The sequence below is a fragment of the Hemicordylus capensis genome, chromosome 2, assembly GCF_027244095.1.
Source record: "Hemicordylus capensis ecotype Gifberg chromosome 2, rHemCap1.1.pri, whole genome shotgun sequence".
NCBI classification, from domain to species: Eukaryota; Metazoa; Chordata; class Lepidosauria; order Squamata; family Cordylidae; genus Hemicordylus; species Hemicordylus capensis.
In genome coordinates, this window is record NC_069658.1 from 366,037,008 (window position 1) to 366,054,686 (window position 17,679).

The 17,679-nt window shown below is 41.3% G+C and overlaps 1 protein-coding gene across 11 annotated transcripts in view; it reads left to right on the forward strand.

The window, feature by feature from the left end:
• Positions 1-17,679, forward strand: part of HTR4 (5-hydroxytryptamine receptor 4) — a 367,266-nt gene that overhangs the window by 112,027 nt on the left and 237,560 nt on the right. For 7 of the 11 annotated variants that reach the window (XM_053299683.1, XM_053299686.1, XM_053299687.1 and 4 more), the window contains exon 2: positions 17,398-17,479. The exons of the other annotated variants lie outside the window; for them this stretch is intronic. Coding sequence is in view for 4 of the 7 variants with exons in the window: in XM_053299686.1 (XP_053155661.1) it covers positions 17,454-17,479 (26 nt within the window). In the remaining 3 variants the exon portion in view is untranslated. The remainder of the gene's footprint in view (positions 1-17,397; positions 17,480-17,679) is intronic. 11 annotated transcript variants of the gene reach the window in all.

Sequence of the window (17,679 nt, forward strand, 5' to 3'; positions counted from 1 at the left end):
AGTCTTATCGGAGTTATATGTTTAAAATAAAACTGGATATCAGCTGTGACATCGGAATGGATTTTTGAATCATAGCTATTTGATTGCCCCTAAATGAATTTAGGCATTTAACAAATTCAGAGTTGAATCTTATCTGTGGAATTAATTTAATTAATCAGCACTGGATGCACTTGACTATTTACAACTGGATCAATTATATACTAAGATTTAAAAAGTACGTAGGGGAAAAAAACAAGACATGTTGGAAATATCCCTCCCCAAACAATTCTAAAAATACAGAAATTAGTTCCTCACATTGCCTCTCTGAATTTACTATTCTTTCAGAATTTCCAAAAGAATTGTTAACTAAGGAACCTAAGATCACTAAAGACTTCTACCATTGTTGCCATTGTTTGGTAAACTCTGCTGAACCTCCCCACCACCACACCCTTTTATCATAATCTCCACATGCCAAAATGCCCCTTTTTAATGCCTGCGAAAGAGGTGGTGGAAATGAAACATTTTGGCTGTGGTCTGAGATGCATCATTAAAATTCTACATAAGAGCAAAACTGGTGCTGATTACTCAAAACCAAATTATTATAGTGAACTGATAATGTAGAACCATTGGCCAATGCCACTAGTAATATACATGGCAACCAGTGTTACTCTGGTCTTGGCAGGAGGCCAAAATCATAGTTTCTCCAAAATCATGGAGAGGCTACTCACTACCAGGATTGTATAGGCTCTTATTTATTTTATTAACATATTTTTATACCACCCAAAACTCATATCTCTGGGTGTTTTACAACAAAGCAAATACACAGAAAAATTAAAACATTAGTTAAAACAAAATAAATGATAAAGAAAAAGTTAAAACATTACAATAATTTAAATTTTAAAACAGCATTTTTATTAAATTTTAAAACAGCATTTAAAAAAAATAAAAAAATATTTAATTAAAAGCCTGGGTGAATAAATGCATCTTTAAAGACTTTTTAAAAGTTGTCAGAGATGAGGAGGCTCTTATTTTAGCAGGGATCATGTTCCAAAGCTTTGGGGCAGCAGCGGAGAAGGCCTCTCCCTGAGTAACCATCAGATTAGCTGGTGGCAACTGCAGACAGACCTCTCCTGATGATCTCAATGGGCGGTGAGGTTCATGACAAAGAAGACATTCTATTAAATACTCAGGGCCCAAGCCGTTTAGGGCTTTATAGATTATAACCAGCACCTTGTATTTTGCCTGGAAAGTTATCGGCAGCCAGTGTAGATCTTTCAATATGGGAGTAATATGGTCTCTCCGAGATGACCCAGAGACCTACCTGGCTGCCACATTCTGTACCAATTGTAGTTTCTGGACTACATACAAGGGCAGCCCCACACACATTACATTGCAGTAATCCAATCTGGAGGTTACCAGCATATGTACCACTATTCTGAGGTTATTTTATCTCAAGAAACGGACACAACTGGCGTATCAGCCAAAGCTGATAGAAGGCACCTCTTATCTTAATAGGGACAATTTCAGGATTTCAGTAACTATAGCCAGATTGAATGATTTAATAGCTATGCATATTGATTCAGATCAAACAGGATTTATCTATAAAAGAACAGATTTCCCCCCAGCTTGCATGCTTATCTGACAGATGGCAAGTTAAGGTGAGCCTTGTAAGATATTTTTCATCTTTGCAGATCTACAGCATCTCAGCAGAAAGAAAAAAACATCAACAATCTGTTTAGTACAGATACCAGATAGTTTACAGCTCACTGGAAAGCACAGCATAAAAAGTTAAACTGGTCAAACAAATAAAAGAACAAAATGAACACAACTTCTCTGAGGACAGCCTCTGGTTTCTGTTTAATCCAGACCTAGGAGTGTTTGGGTTCCTAAGAACATCATGTAGGCCCAATAATTCACACAGGCTTTCGTGGAAAAACTGAAACTGTTCTGCCTGTTCTTTCACATGGCCCTTCTCCTTCTAGTGCCTTTTGAGCTTGGGTGTTAGGGGCAATGCACAACATCGAGGACACTTCAGAATGATATTTTGGGTCTTTCTAGCTTTCCATGTTCCTATTCCCAAACTATAAGGTTTGCACCCCTGGTCCCTGAGCATTCAGACTACTGAGAGCCAGTATTCACAGTGTCTGAAAGACTCATATTTGTGCTTTGGAGAGATGCTCACACATGTCTAAATACCCTTGAAAAACATGCTCAGACGATAAAAGGTTTGTCCTTCTTGGTGGGAAGGTGAATCGCGTTTGGACCTGCTTTTGGAACATTGCCTTAGGAGACCCTGTTCCTTGAAATAGATACGTGGTGCACTATAGATCAGATATTACATTTTCAGGTATATTTTCACACAACTGCTACTTCCAAGAACACTCTTACATTTCTAACATAAAGTGAGACAAGGCCTCAAATATGACATTTTGACAAAAGAAGGCTTTCTGAAGCGGATATTTGTCACTCACAGAGATTGTTGGAATGGATGCACATACTAAATTTAAAAAACCACTTGATCAAATCTTGAACAAACACAGACCTGGTGTATACACATGCAGCAGAATGAAGTGGTAGAATAGACTGCAGCTAAAGGATCACATTTTTTGAAACTCCCTGCAAAGAAAACCAGCAGAGCTAGCCAGAAACTCTCTCTCTCTGATGTGCAAGTTTATTTGCTGGGGTTTCAGCATTAATAGTACTTAGCATTTGCATAGGTTTTTTTCTGTGTGTCCAAAGTGCGTCACATGTATTATCTCCATGTAGTCCCTACAACAACCTTGTTAGGTAAGTAGTAGTGTTCCCCTTTTTTGCAACTGGGAAGTGAATGCTGAGGAAAAAGTGCTTTGTCTAAAGCCATCTAGTAAATTCGTGGCAGAGGTGAGATTTGAACTGAGAAAGTCCTGAAGTCACTGCTTGGTTTCTTGGCCACTACTCCAGGTATCTTCATTTTCATCACCTCCTGCTGCATGTATAGACTCAGCTATAGTTAGAGGTTTGTTTATTATCTTCCTGTCCCATTCCTTTCTCTCCTAAATATAGCAGCACTGGCTGTAGTAGATGTGTCTCCTTCTGTCTTGGTGAGTGATTGCTGTCATGTTGATATGTTCTTAGTTCCAAGGTTTATCTTGAAAAAGCCAATGCAGACATGTCACTGACTCTCCCAGCCATAGTGCTGAGGAAGCTTGGATTCTTTGCTTCAAAACCCTCACCCTCCAAATAAAAACCACCCTGTTCCGTCCTAAAAAATATAATGCAACACTAGATGTATACTCTGCTTAAATACTACAAAGCAGGGAAGTGCAAGTTTCAGCTAGGCTTAACATGAACAAGCATGGCATGTTTGTTCTGATCTAAAAGAGGACTTGGCAAATTTAAGATAGGAAATCAAACTATTGGATGAAACAAAGCCTCATTACTTTGATTTTGAATTGTCAGCTTTTTCATACATAGTGCTTTGGGTTCCAAGTAAGGTAGTATGGGCTGCAAATATTTGCATAAGCTGAGTTTTGTATTTCTGGATTTTATCTTGACATCTGTGGTGTTAAGTCCAAATTAATAGACATCTTTTGACATTTATACAGTTCTTAGTTGCTAGATATTGGAGGATTAAAGCTTGCTGCCACCATAGTTTTGGAATAATTATGGTGGTCTCCTGTTGTTGGATAATTCTACTTTACGCACAGTGACATCCTCCACCCCATTTATACACATACAGGTATTTTGGAGGTTGCTAATATTCTGAAGGAAGCCATGATGGCTGTATTCATTATATTGTACAACAGTGTTCTCTGTTTGCATCAGCTGCACAAAGGAAAATGGCTTCAACTATTTTGAATAATTATGGTCATCAAATAATTTTGGTGCTTGTTTCTCTTCCGACTGATTAAACTCTGCTTGCATACCCACCTCCCACCCCCAGTAGTTAATGGGACTCATATGTATATTATACATGGAAAGTTACTCACTTTGTGACACAAGGGAGCACTAGGTATTTGACTTTATCTAATGTTGCTGTTGCAAGTCACCTAATGGCACAGTGGGAAAATGACTTGATTAGCAAGCCAGAGGTTGCCAGTTTGAATCCCTGCTGGTATGTTTCTCAGATTATAGGAAACATCTATATCGGGCAGCAGCGATATAGGAAAATTCTGAAAGGCATCATCTCATACTGAGTGGGAGATGGCAATGGTAAACCCCTGCTGTATTATACCAAAGACAACCACATGGCTTTGTGGGCGCCAGGAGTTGAAATCAGCTTGACGGCACACTTTACCTAGTGTTGCTGTTATGCATCAACATCCCTGACTACAAGAGGGGTGCATGCCTCCTACTACTATTATTATTATTATTATTATTATTATTATTATTTCAATTTCTATACCACCCTTCCAAAAATGGCACAGGGTGTTTTACATAGAGAAATAACAAATAAATAAGATGGCTCCCTGTCCCCAAAGGGCTCACAATCTAAAAGAAACATAAGTAGACACCAGCAACAGTCATTGGAGGTACTGTGCTGGGAGTGGACAGGGCTGGTTACTCTCCATCTGCTAAATAAAGAGAATCACCACTTTGAAAAGGTGCCTCTTTGCTCAGTTAGCAGGGGTCCTCCAGCTTCTTCTTGTCAGTTTTTTTAGTGGCATTCTTGCATTTGACTTCAGTGGGGTTTGACTTAACTGTGTGCTGGACTTCGTGCAGCAGCTGCCTAAGTTTCCAAATCGAGGTTCAATATGGAAGTTTGAGGTCTAAATATATGATAATGCATGAATGAATATGATGCACATTTATATACCACTTTCCAACAAAAGTTCCTAAAGCAGTTTACATAGATATAAATACATTAATAAATAGGCTGCCTGTCACCAAAGGGCTCAGAAGCTAAAAAAGAAACAAGATAGACACCAGCAACAGCCACTGGAGGGATTCTGTGCTGGGGATGGATAGGGCCAATTCCTCTCCCCCTGCTAAATAAAGAGAATCACCACTTTAAAAGTTAGCAGGGGAAGAGCAACTGGCTATGACGGTTTAGACTGATGCATATAAATTGTTCTGACAAATTTTCCAGGTTAAATGAAGTCTGCAGTGCTTTCACGGAACCTGTTTATCTTTCAGGTTCAACATATGTCTCCATACTACAGGTCAAGTATCCCTTATCTGGACATCCGAAATATGGAATGCTCCAAAATCCAGACACCACGCTGTAACAATAAAATAAAATAAAATAAAATAAAAATGCTTCAGCTCACTTTAAAAATGCAGTCAATCCACTTTCCTCAGGGCCAGGGCCATCCTGCCACTGCCTCCGTCAGGGCCAGGCCAGGCCATCCCACTGCTGCCTGCCCCCAACGCCCATCCACCACCACTGCCACCAGTGCCTCCTCCACTCACCTCTTCAGCCATCCACCTCCTCGCTGATGCCATTATTTCTCGCCGCTGGAACTCTCGCACTCACTCTCTCGAGAGTTCCACCTCACACCCCAGAACCCGTCTGCCAGCATTATTTGCCTGTATATAGAAGATTCCAAAATCAAGAAAAGTCAGAAATCCGGAACACTGCTGGTCCCAAGCAATCTGGATAAGGGATACTCGATCTGTACTAATTTAATAGAAAAATAATTTAAAATGAGTGTGTTAATGAATCCAAATCCCATGCTGTAGTGTGACCAGCAGTAGAAGAAAGTGGGAAGGGTGGTAAATCAGCATTCTCCCCCCAGACCTCTGTTGTGGTGTAGTGGCTAGAGTGCTGGGCTAGGACCGGAGAGACCTGAGTTCAATTCCCCATTCAGCCATGAGACTAGCTGGCTGACTCTGGGCCAGTCTCTTCTCTCTCAGCCTAATCTACTTCACAGGGTTGTTGTGAGGAGAAACCTAAGTATGTAGTACACCACTCTGGGCTCCTTGGAGGAAGAGCGGGATATAAAATGTAAAAATAAATAAATAAATAGACGCTGAGATCAAGACATAGGAGTAGGATGCTTTTACCCTACCCCATCATAATCCATAGCTTGATGGAGGCCCTAGCATACCTGCTATTTGCCCCTAGAGAAAGGGTCTCATTGACTCCACTGGGAACCTTTTTCCTAAAAATATATATAAAATAAAATAAAGCCCTGGGGATGTGATCCAGATCAGAACCAGGACATGGAATAGGATTAAAGGCCTCCTGTCCTCCCAATCCAGCTATTCACAAAGAAAACTTTAATTATGTAAGGGCCAGTAACACATTTGACATCATGAGTAGGTTGGCTTTTACCACTAATAGCAACAACATTTTACCACTCTGCAAATAACTACAGAGTGTTGTAAGCAAGACACACAAATTCTTCACCACAATTACTGAACAGTAAATGAAACCAAACAAGCCAACTAAGGCCAGCCTTTTCCATCTCTTTAAAGTCATCCCCACTGAGCAGAAATATTTTCTGACATTAGTAACAGGTATGATAGGGATCATTGCAACAACAAGATAGGAATGCTTCTAAACTTCCAGGGACAGCCTAACAGTTGGAGATAGATAGTTTAAAAGCTCAAGACAAAAGCACAGATTCAGCCAATTTTGTATTGGTAATCTGTGATGATGTTTGTTACACAATACATTTTATTTTGTCTGCATAGATCATTGTGGGGTGGGGTGGAGTTCATGCAAGTGAAACACCCTACACAAACATGGACACAAAGAACTGTGGAGACAGTGGATGTGTTTAGATTTGTGTAAAAGCAGCGGGGTGGGGGTGGGTGAGTGGGCGGGCTAGTCTTTATGGCCTGTATGTTGGAAAAATTACACCATGGGATGCTCAAGAATCTGTGTGTCTGCTATATATACATCATAAACATTATCACTAGAATCTTACTGGGGAAGGCTAATTAACTTTTTCAAGAGAGTATTGATAAAAAATAATAATGGTTGCTTTCTTTCTTAGCTAGGTCATGGGTTCCCAGATGATGGAAGTTGTAGACAAACAAAATCTGGGGACTCAAGGTTTGGAACCTCTGACCTGCAACATAGTGACTTACTTGTGATGGAAGGGAACCAATTTCCCTGGTTCATTCTCTTGGTTAGGTTATTTGCTGGACACCAGAAGCAGAGTTTCAAAGAGAGCTTTATTGAGAAAGTTTGCAAATGAAGCTCTGGGAGGCAGCCGCGTCGACATGGGAGGGCCCGACCCTTAAATACCAAGCAACAAACAACCCTATTGCATACAAGCTGTTGCCCCAGATAAGATAGAGACCTTAGCAACTGCATCCAAAGTGTGCTGGTCATGTCTATAATCTGTTTGCAACCTGCCCCCAACCCCAAGGGTGGGGGCCTGTTTTTTGCTCTTGCGATATCAGTTTTGGCACATCAGCATCAGCTCTACTTGCAAAGAACAGATAACCACACCCTGTTCTCAGGCAATGGGCGCAGTCTTATCAGTCCAGTCAAGGCTGAACTTTTAGCATGTAGCTAGCAGAGAAGTTAATAAAGGATTATACCCCCATGGAAATGACCACTTCCAACACTTGGCATATGGTAGTACAAACAAATCCGGTATATAGAACAATCACCTTTTGACCTTTTGGTTGGAAAAACAGTAGCAGGAACATGGGATCTTCAGTATGTGTTTGGGATGAACATTTGCTTACGAACCTTTGTTTGTGTTTGTTGTACAAGAAAAAAATGTAGTTACACAAATCCCATTACAGCTTAATGATATTGTCGAAGCACATTGTGGAAGCCAATCTCATTCCCACAAGATAAAATTAAATAGACAAATAATGAAGAGGGCCTGTAGTGTCTTATTAGGCAGAAAGAATGGCTGTTTCCTGTCCTGCCTCACTCTGGGAATGGATTTCTAGTATTTAACACATGCACTTCATGAGCCTGAGCACATCACCATGTATGAAAAATGTTTCCCACATTAATGAAAAATGCTGTTATTTCGGGATGCACTTCAGGTGGACAGAAATGTTTGGATTACTAATATTGTTTGTTTATTTTATTTAACACATTTGTATACTGCCACAAATGCAAGTCTCTGGGCAATTTACAACAAAACAATAAAAACAGATAAAAAGATTAAATCCTTAACAATTAAAATTTAAAACATTAAAACCACAATTAAAACAATATCTAATTAAAAGCCTGGGTGAACAAATGCATCTTGACTGCCTTATTAAAAGTTGTAAGAGGTGGGGAGGCTCTTATTTCAGCAGGAAGTGTGTTCCAAAGCCTCGGGGCAGCAATGGAGAAGGCCCATCCCCGAGTAGCCACGAGATGAGTTAGTGGCAACTGCAGACAAACCTCTAAAGATGATCACAAGGGGCGATCTGGTTCATAGCGAAGAAGGCGTTCTCTTAAATACCCTGGGCCCAAGCTGTTTAGGGCTTTATAGATTATAACCAAAACCTTATATTTTGCCTGGAAACTTACCATCAACCAGTGTAGATCTTTTAAGATAGGACTGATATGGTCTCTCCGAGATGACCCAGAGACCAACCTGGATGCCACATTCTGGGCTAACCAGTTTCTGGACTACTTACAAAGGCAGCCCCACACAGTAATCAAGTCTGGAGGTGACCAGCAGATGTACTACTGTTCTGAGGTCATTTATCTCAAGAAATGGATGCAGCTGGCGTATCAGCCGAAGCTGATAAAAGGTACCTCTGGCCGCTGCCTCAACCTGGGACACCAGGGAGAGGCTTGTGTCCAGAAGCACCCCCAGACTGTGTACCTGTTCCTTCTGGGGAAGTGTGACCCCATCCAGAACTGGCAGTTCACTACATCTGAGCCAATGAGTAAGTCATCCAACACAAATCTATTCCTCATTTTGGAACGTAACAATTCAACAATCATTCTGGCTTCAACATTTTACGATTGAAAATAGGAATACTCCTCGGCATAAGTGGGTAGGGCTAGGGACTCGTGTTCCTTATAACAGGGAATTCCAAATGTTGTTGACTAGAACTCCCAGCATCCTCAGCTGCATAGGCCTTTGGCTGGAGATGCTGGGAGTTGTAGTCAACATCTGGCATGTTCTGTTACAAGGAGTACTGCAAGGGACTGAATCTGGTAACCCAGCAGTGTAGCCTGGTAGACATTGAGAATGGAGTGTTTTAAACATCAGATGATTTCATGCAGTTTAGTCAAATGAAATAATATCCAAGAAGGTTAAATGATTTTTATTGCCTAACATGCAAAGAATAGCTCACATTTCATAGCTGCTATTTTCTCAGAATTTGTTGATTCAGATTGGTGATACCTGAACATTAAACTCATCAGGTAAAAAGACCAGCTGTGTTCCGGTGAGGATTGAAGACTTCTTTCCCTCCTTCCCAGAGAGGACCCTTTTTGCTATGGCTAGGAAATGGCAAAAGGCCCAAGAGAAGGAGAAGCCAGCGCTTTATTGGCTTTTAGACTGAGATAGCCCTACTATGCCCAATACATTGATTCTAACTAGGCTGTACTAGATATTCTATGCTTATGTTTTCAGAATACTTCTGGTTCATTTAACAACATAAATTATACTTCTAGGGTTGCATGCACCAACACAAAGTCTCACAATATTAACCTGGCTTGCTACTTGCATGCCTACCAAACTGTGGTGCTGTTGAGGCAGCACAGTATTAGTGCCACCAATTTGCCACAAGCAGAAGAGTGGAATCTAAAAGCTCATGCAGGCAAATGGCCAGATGTGCCAAAAGTAGACAACGTAAGCTGCAGACTACAGAGCAAGTCAAATAAATATAGCACAGATCAGGGACAGTGTCCCCAGACCCCTGGGGCAGGGCAACAGCTTGCTCTTCACCTTCCCCCTCCTGCCTCTGAAGAAGGAAGTAAGGGAGGGACTCATCTTCACCTTTTGTCCCAGTGCCCACTCCAACCTTGCTACAGGTATATGCACTGTATTGCTTTTATACCATTATACTGAGGAGCACTGGTCTCATTTTACATCTGAGAAATGCTGAGGCACAGTAAGTCACTAGCTCAAGATCAGTAAGTGAATCCATGTCAGATAATTAAGCAGAGAAAAATTAAATAGCACATCTTAACAAGTAGAGTGCTTTCCCCTGACTACTGAACTGTAGCTTCCCCTCCCCAGTGGCTGTTGCTGGTGGCTATCTTATGTTTCTTTTTTAGATTGTGAGCCCTTTGGGGACAGGAGAGCCATTTGATTTATTTATTTATCTATCTATGTAAACCGCTTTGGGAGCTTTTGTTGAAAAGTGGTATATAACTATTCATCATCATATCGTATCCAAGCCTGCAGATGGGCTGCCTCATTTTTATTTTATTTTAGTTATGGTTATGTTAATTTCTCACTAGAGCAAGCAAAGAAACTGGTTCTAAATTATCTTGTTTTAAATGCAAACACTGTTTCCCACTCTCAGAACTTTCTTCCTCAAAGCCTCAATGTTAAATACAATTCAGATGCTTCTATTATTGGCTCCTCTGTTTCTTTCTAGTCCACTGAGACTGGGGAAATAAAAAAAACATGGAGGAAAGCAGAGAATGAGAGTGGCTGATTGACTGTTAATGGAAGTGACACTTGCTGGGGTGGAGGATAGAGAGTAGGAGGTATTTGGGCAAGGAAAGGACTTGATTCAGTCCTCCCTCCACTCCTGAATAAACTGATAAACTAAATCAAAAATAAATGTTTAAAAGGGGGGTGGGGGAGTAACTTCTTTCACTCTGCTGGCAAGTTGTTTAGAGAGAGAACAATTTTTAATTTGTGAATTGGGATTAGGAAAGTGGAGTGACAGGGGGAGACCAGGAGTTAAGGGGTGTGGGTGGGTGGGTGGGATTAGTGTTATCTGGGTTATTTCTTTGAGATGTCTATTCATGGACTTCAGGTTTAGCCAACATAGGTTTGTGTCCTTGCAAAAGACAGAGAGGAATATAACTGCTTTTTAAAATTTGGCATCAAACGTTCTCCATGGGCCAAGGCTTTGGAAACCATGACTATCCTAGACAGATTTAGTGAGTAAATTAGTTGGAACAGTTTGAGAGTAAGCTTCAAGTATTAACAGATACTAAGCCTGTATACAGCTTGGTTCTATGCAAATGACAGTGGCTAACTTCATGCCCCATAATTGGTAATATCATAACCAAGCAATGTCTTTTTATAATTCTATCTTCTCCTTTATGATGCACTCCAGACAACACTAATTTGAAGCCCCATGAGAAATCCATTTAATTATTCCTTTCACCTAGATGCAAGGAATTGGATTTCATGCCCACAATGAAATTTATCAGAAGTTGTGCTTATTACATTTGCATGTGCAGTAAATTTTGGGCATGCACAAACTGCTTGATACCACACAATAATGTGAAACCTGTTTAGCATTTAATATCTAAAGAAACTGCTGCATAGTTAAGCACATGGAACATTTGCACAACTACAAAAATTATGCAAATAGGGTTGTGTATCATTGTGACCATTATGGCTGCACTGTTCAACTCATTTTTATGCTTGCACAGCTGTGCAAATATGTTCTACTGTGTGCTTAACATTGCTCAGTATGTCAGCCACTGCAGCCTGTGTCAATTTAATAACCCCAAATATTGAAATAACTTCATCCTGTGGTTGTATTTTAACCAATTAGTTTTACTGCCCTGATGAAAAGATTTCAAATTCTGAATCATAGATGGGCCCCCTCCATGTGTGTGGTGCTGGGGCAATTGTCCCTCCCCTCCACAAAAAGACCCTGCTTGGTCCTAATACAGCTGTTATTTACAAAAGCAAACTGAAGCATGTTGGAGCCAGTTGACATTTATCTGCACATGTAGCAAGACCCTAAAAAGCTAGAAAAAACGGGCTGAAGACACCTGCCCAGCCAAAGAAGTGTGCGGTTCATCTGCTGGGAAAAATGAGTTTTATCTGTAAGAACACCTGATGGGCTACTGAGGAGCTACTGATGGGCAAACAAGGCACGTTTTTAAATATTTCTAAATAAAATGCAATTTAGTTCAATATATTAAAAAGTACACTTCTCTTCATGGTGTCTGAAGAATGATCAGCAACCTCCTCCCTCATATAAACTGGAAAGGACCTACCAGTTTGTAACTTAATATCTCGATCATTTTCAATCTAGCTTCTGGCCTTGTTTGGGGACAGAAATAGCCTTAGGTATCATTGTAAATTATCTATTCCAAGAACTAAGGGAATGTGTCCCTGTTGGTTGTGCTGGACCTGTCAGTAGCTTTTGACAGGATATCAACTGTGGTATCCTTTTGGATCACCTGGCAGGGATGGGACTCAGAGGCACAGTTTTGCATTGGTTCCAATCCTTCCTGGAGGGCAGATCCCAGAAAGTGATTCTGGAAGGCTCCTGCTCAGCCTTTGGGCTTCTTATGTCCCTCAGGATTCAATTCCTGTCTCCTTTGTTCTTTAACATTTTACCTCTCTCTCCCATCTACATTTGGGCTTGGTAGTCATCAATAAGCAGGTAACACTCTCAGCTCTGTTTGTTTACCATCACAGTCTAGGGAGGCTGTGGAGATTCTGAACTGTTTGAAGTCAATGATGACTGGATGTGGGTGGACAAGCAGATTAAAAACAGATTTTCTTGGTCAGGGATCTGCTGAATCAGTGATGGAGTGTCAGCCTGTGCTGCATGTGTTAGTGCGCTCTATGAAGGATCACTCTGGGAGGTCAGCTGTGGCCAAGAGTTCCTTTGCCTAGTTTCAGGTGCCAAACATACTTATTAGTGTAGATGGCTTGGCAGACCTTACTAGGATCACTCATGTATTGATGGTTACTTCAAGACCGGATTTCTGTAATATGCTCTACATAAGGCTGCCTTGAATTCCTTTTGGAACTAGTGCAGAGTTTAAATAATCTTAAATAGTACTGCTCGTGCTCTAGTAGCATTGGCTACTGGTTCACTTGAGTACAACTCAAGGTGCTAGTTATTTCCTATGGTCCTAAATTGTTTAGGGCTTTGAAAGTACCAGAAGAATTGACTCCATATGAAGCTGCCTGACCTCCATGATTATCTGGTGAGGCCCTTCTGCATCTCCCTTTGAAGCAGGGTTAGCACAAGAGAGGTTAGCCTTTTTTCTGGTAGCATCCACCATATGGAACTCCCTGCCATGGGATTAGTCCCTCTTTGCTAGTGTTTTACTGACAGCAGACATTTTTCTTTTCCCAGCAAGCCTCTTTCTTTGATTTTTGGTTGTCTCCTTCCCCTCTGATTGATTAGTTAGTGCTGTGTGTTTTATTGCAATGTGCAGTTTATACTAGGGGTGTGCATGGAACCGTCTGGTCCGGTTCGGTTTGAGGCCGGATTGGCCTCGAACGGAACTGGGCCAGTTCGGTCCGGCCCCCTTTTGAACCCCACCCCGGTCCGGTCCTGGACCGGTCCGCGAATTTCTTTTTCTTTTTTAAAAAATTAAATCAGATAATAAGTACCTTTAACCCCTTTGGGGGGCTTGCTGAGGCCACGGGGGAGGGGGTTCAACACGGGTTCCCTCTCCCCCCGCCGGCCTTCCTCATCACCACTGCGGCCCACCGCAGCCAGGTAATTTGTGCATTTTTGGCCCTTTCAGACCTCCATAAGAGCATGCGGCCGCCATTTTGGCGGCTGCCATGCATGCGCCAATGTCCTCTGTGAGGCCACATCACGGTACTTATTATCTGATTTAATTTAAAAACAAAAAACATTCCACGGACCGGCCAGAACAGACCCGGCGGTCCGGTTCCGGTCCGACGGAACCGGGGTGTGGGTGGTTCAGTTCGACCCCGAACCGGACTGCCAGACGAGTCCACACATCCCTAGTTTATGCTATAGTAAGCCTCTTTGGGCAACTCAGCTGGAGAGAAGGAAAGCAGGGTAGAAACATCTTAAACAATTTAAAAATGTTTCCTTCAGCAATGTTTTGCAATCTTCTCTTTTAGAGTGTTGTGGAAACAGGTCCCTTTTGTGAAATAAATTGTCAGTCTAGGCAATATGACGAAAAGGTGGATTGCCTGCAAAGGGCTTGTCACGGGAGCCAACATTCTGTAACTGATGACATGATATTTTCAGTGGAAGGCCGTATGCTGTTTATGGGACCCACTCTCTCAATCATAGGTCAGAGGCAGCCCTGGCAGGGTCAGCCTGTGCAGAGACATCGTTTCACTACATTGATTGCTTCTTGTTCAGCTGTTCACTCAGGGAGCTATCAGAAGAAAAATGGCATTAAAAGGTAGTAGTAGAAGCCCCAACTGTCCATTTGGAATAATTATGAAGTTTGAAACTGCAAATAATCATAAAAAGATAAAGTCTTATGTATATGCAATGTTGTGGTAAAAATGTTAAGAAAAGGTAGTTCATAGGTTCATGAAAAAGGCTAGATATTTCAGTCATTCAAAGGTTCATAAAATTTACTTCTACATTTTACAACACTACATAAGAACAGCACTACTGGATCAGGCCAAGGCCTATCTAGTCCAGCATCCTGTTTCATACCAGATGCCTCTGGGAAGTCCATAGGTAAGAGATGAGGGCATCTTTCTTTCTTTTCCTGTTTGTTGCTCTCCTGCAACTGGTATTGAGAGGCATCGTGCTTCAGATGCTGGAGGTGGCCTATAGCTACCAGACTAGTAGCCATTGATAGACCTGTTCTCCATGAATTTGTCTAAGCCCCCTTTAAAGCTATCCAAGCTAGTGGTCATAACCACGTCTCATGGCAGAGAATTCCATAAATTCAACTCCCATAATCCCCAAGTAAAAGCCATTGCAACTGTAGATTTTTGGAGTTGTAGTGAACAACATCTGGAAATCCCTTTTAGAGGGGACACTGAAGCAGTCTGGTTCCAAGTGGAGCCTGTCTCCGCTTGCCCCCAAATGTATCCCAGTGCCTAACAAATCTAAACCTCTGCTCCTGGGAGCAACCCAACTACATTTCCCAACAGCATTGGTGCTGATGTGCACCACAACAGCAGACTGCTCCCCAGCAGTGCCCAACAGTCTACCTAGATGCAGTGTGACATCCACAACCTTAACACCAGGCAGGCAAGTCACTGTGCCTACCTACATGCAGTCTACATGCATCACACCCATATCTCTCTACCCCTAACAATTGAATCACTCACTACGAGGAGGCCCACAACCCCCAGAGGAGTATCCTCTTTGTGAGAGGATATGGGTGCATCTCGCAAGGATGATAGGGCACCCAACCCACCAAGTACCCTGCTAAGGGAGTGTTTCCCTCTTCCTTAGACTGATGTCCTCCTTCCCTGAGACCTTTATTCTCCATGAAGCAGAAGCACAGTCAGCCAGGGAGTGGGATATCTCTATCACATCCCTGCAGATCTCATCCACACACTTCTCTGCCTCACTGAGCTTTTCAAGGTCAGCCACCCTGGCTTCGAGAATGAACTTGTGCCCAGAGAGCCAGGAGCTCTTTGCACCAAGCACACACCCAGGACCCAAACATGAGAAAATACTAGCCCTAACAACTTGGCTTGTCCTTGCCCCTTTGTTTTCTTGTTGATTCTCTCTCTCTCTCTCTCTCTCTCTCTCTCTCTCTCTCTCTCTCTCTCCTTGCTTGTTGTCTTCTTAGGAGAAAAATACAAAGTTTGCTGCTCCTCTGTCTTCAAGATCTGCTGGCAAACACTTAAACAATTTAATTGTAAACCACCCTGAGCCATTTTGGAAGAATAAATAATAATAACATTAACAAAACAACAGCAACATAAACACAAGTCAATATAAAACACACCTAAAGAATAAAACTCCTGGATGGTCTCCACATTCATTACAGCAATTTGAATTCTACTTCAATCTGTGTTTAGCTATAATTGGTTCTAAAAATACATAACTCCTACAGTATCATATGGTCTCTATAACCATTATTTTCACTATTCAAACAAACATGTAACCCAAGAAATTATACAACACCAACTAATAATTAGGGATGTGCACAGAACCGCATGCACACGGCATGCACACCAGCCATTTGTGTAGTGACACTGAACTGGGCTGCAAGGAAGAATGTGGCAGCCCCATGCCCACACTTTTTGGGAGAGTGCCAGTGGGGGGCAGATGGGCAGCTAAGAGGCACCCTCCCTGCCCCCTAGAGTAACACCCCTCCACTCTCTGGGAGTGCACAGAACCGGTTCCACCATGCACATCCCTACTTTGGCCTGGCCTTCCAGGGTTTTTAAATAGTTGTTATTGGTTTTAATGTTGTAATCTGGTTTTCAGGGTTTTATTAATTGTTGTGACTGTTTAATTGTTGTTTTATGATACTTTAATTGTTAGTTGTTTTATAATTTTTGTTTTAATTGTTAACTGATTTTAATGGTTTTGTTTTAATTGTAAATCACCCTGAGCCATTTTGGAAGGGCAGTATAAAAATCAAATAAATCAAATCAAATAAAAATCTGTTGAGAAGAACTCTGTGTGTGTGTGTGCGCGCGCGCGTGCGCATATATAAAAATAAATAAATATTTGTCAAAAGTGGAGAACAGTAAATGAGATAGAATAATCAATGCAACACTTTCCCCAAAGATCTTATTTCTTGAGTTGTTTGTTCACTTTACAGCATAACCACCATGTAGATCCTGCTTCTATCATTATCCAGCTAAGAGCTTAAATAGTATAATACCATAGGTTTCTAATTATGACAGTTGGATTCAAACCAGTGGTAAATTCTTGAAGTGCCAGCCATACTAATCCTGAAACAACTTAACAATGCAAATTACTCCATAAAAAATAATTGAATCAAAATAAACAGCAAAACTTGCAAACAGTGATCAGAAGATTAGATCAATAACTAGGGCACCAATTTACTTCTTCATTTAAACTCCAAGGTGTCCACATTCTAAGAGCATAAATCCAAAATAGTTCCCTATGTAATAAGCATCAGTTTATAATCCTGTTATCTATTTTAGCTTTTTCAATGCCCCCAAAATGTAATTGTGCATTGTGATTACAGTCTAAGAAATGATTAACTAAAAGTGCCTGTAATTTTCCTTTGCAAATAATTCTGTAATTTTAGTTTTTATGGTTCTTGTAGTCATTCTCACATACAGTAAAGTGCTTTGTATTACAAGTAAAAAAGTCCCGAAGCTAGTACTCTCTAGAGTCCAAAGAATCCTTAAATTACTTGAATTTCACACAATTGTTGTGAGACACTGGTGCCCCAGGGAGAAATAATAACAAATGACTTTTAAAAAATTGTAAATATTTCTGGTGAATCATAAAATGCCTGATCTTTAAGTTTGTGACTGCTGAGGCTTGAGAAGTGGGCCAGCCTTACGCTAAGTGATGGAAGGGAAAGCAGCATTTCCAAATGTTGTTAAGAATGACATTACTATGGCATATGATTTTTTTATCTTTTCATTTTAAAGTTGGTTCTTTTTACAAGAACACTAAGCAACAACACATTGGGGTAAACTGCATGAAATGCCAGCCCCTTAATGATCCTTTTCACTATCTTCACTGCAGGACCACATTTCTTCTATGGACCCTGAACTCCCAGTTTCCCATGCCCGTTGCCTGTGATGGATGAACCTGATATTGATGTGAGGTAGGAAATGCTGTGCAGTTTGATTGGATGAAGTGGCATTTCTGGCTGCCTGGGAAGTCAGTTACAATATGCTATGTTTGCAAAGTGGTCCACCCCCGCACCCTATCTTCTTGCTATATGAAGTTGCTGCTAAGAAAAAGCTTTGACTCACTATGTGGAAGGCCACAGCAAGGCTGAATGAGGAAGTTGCTTCTCCTGGG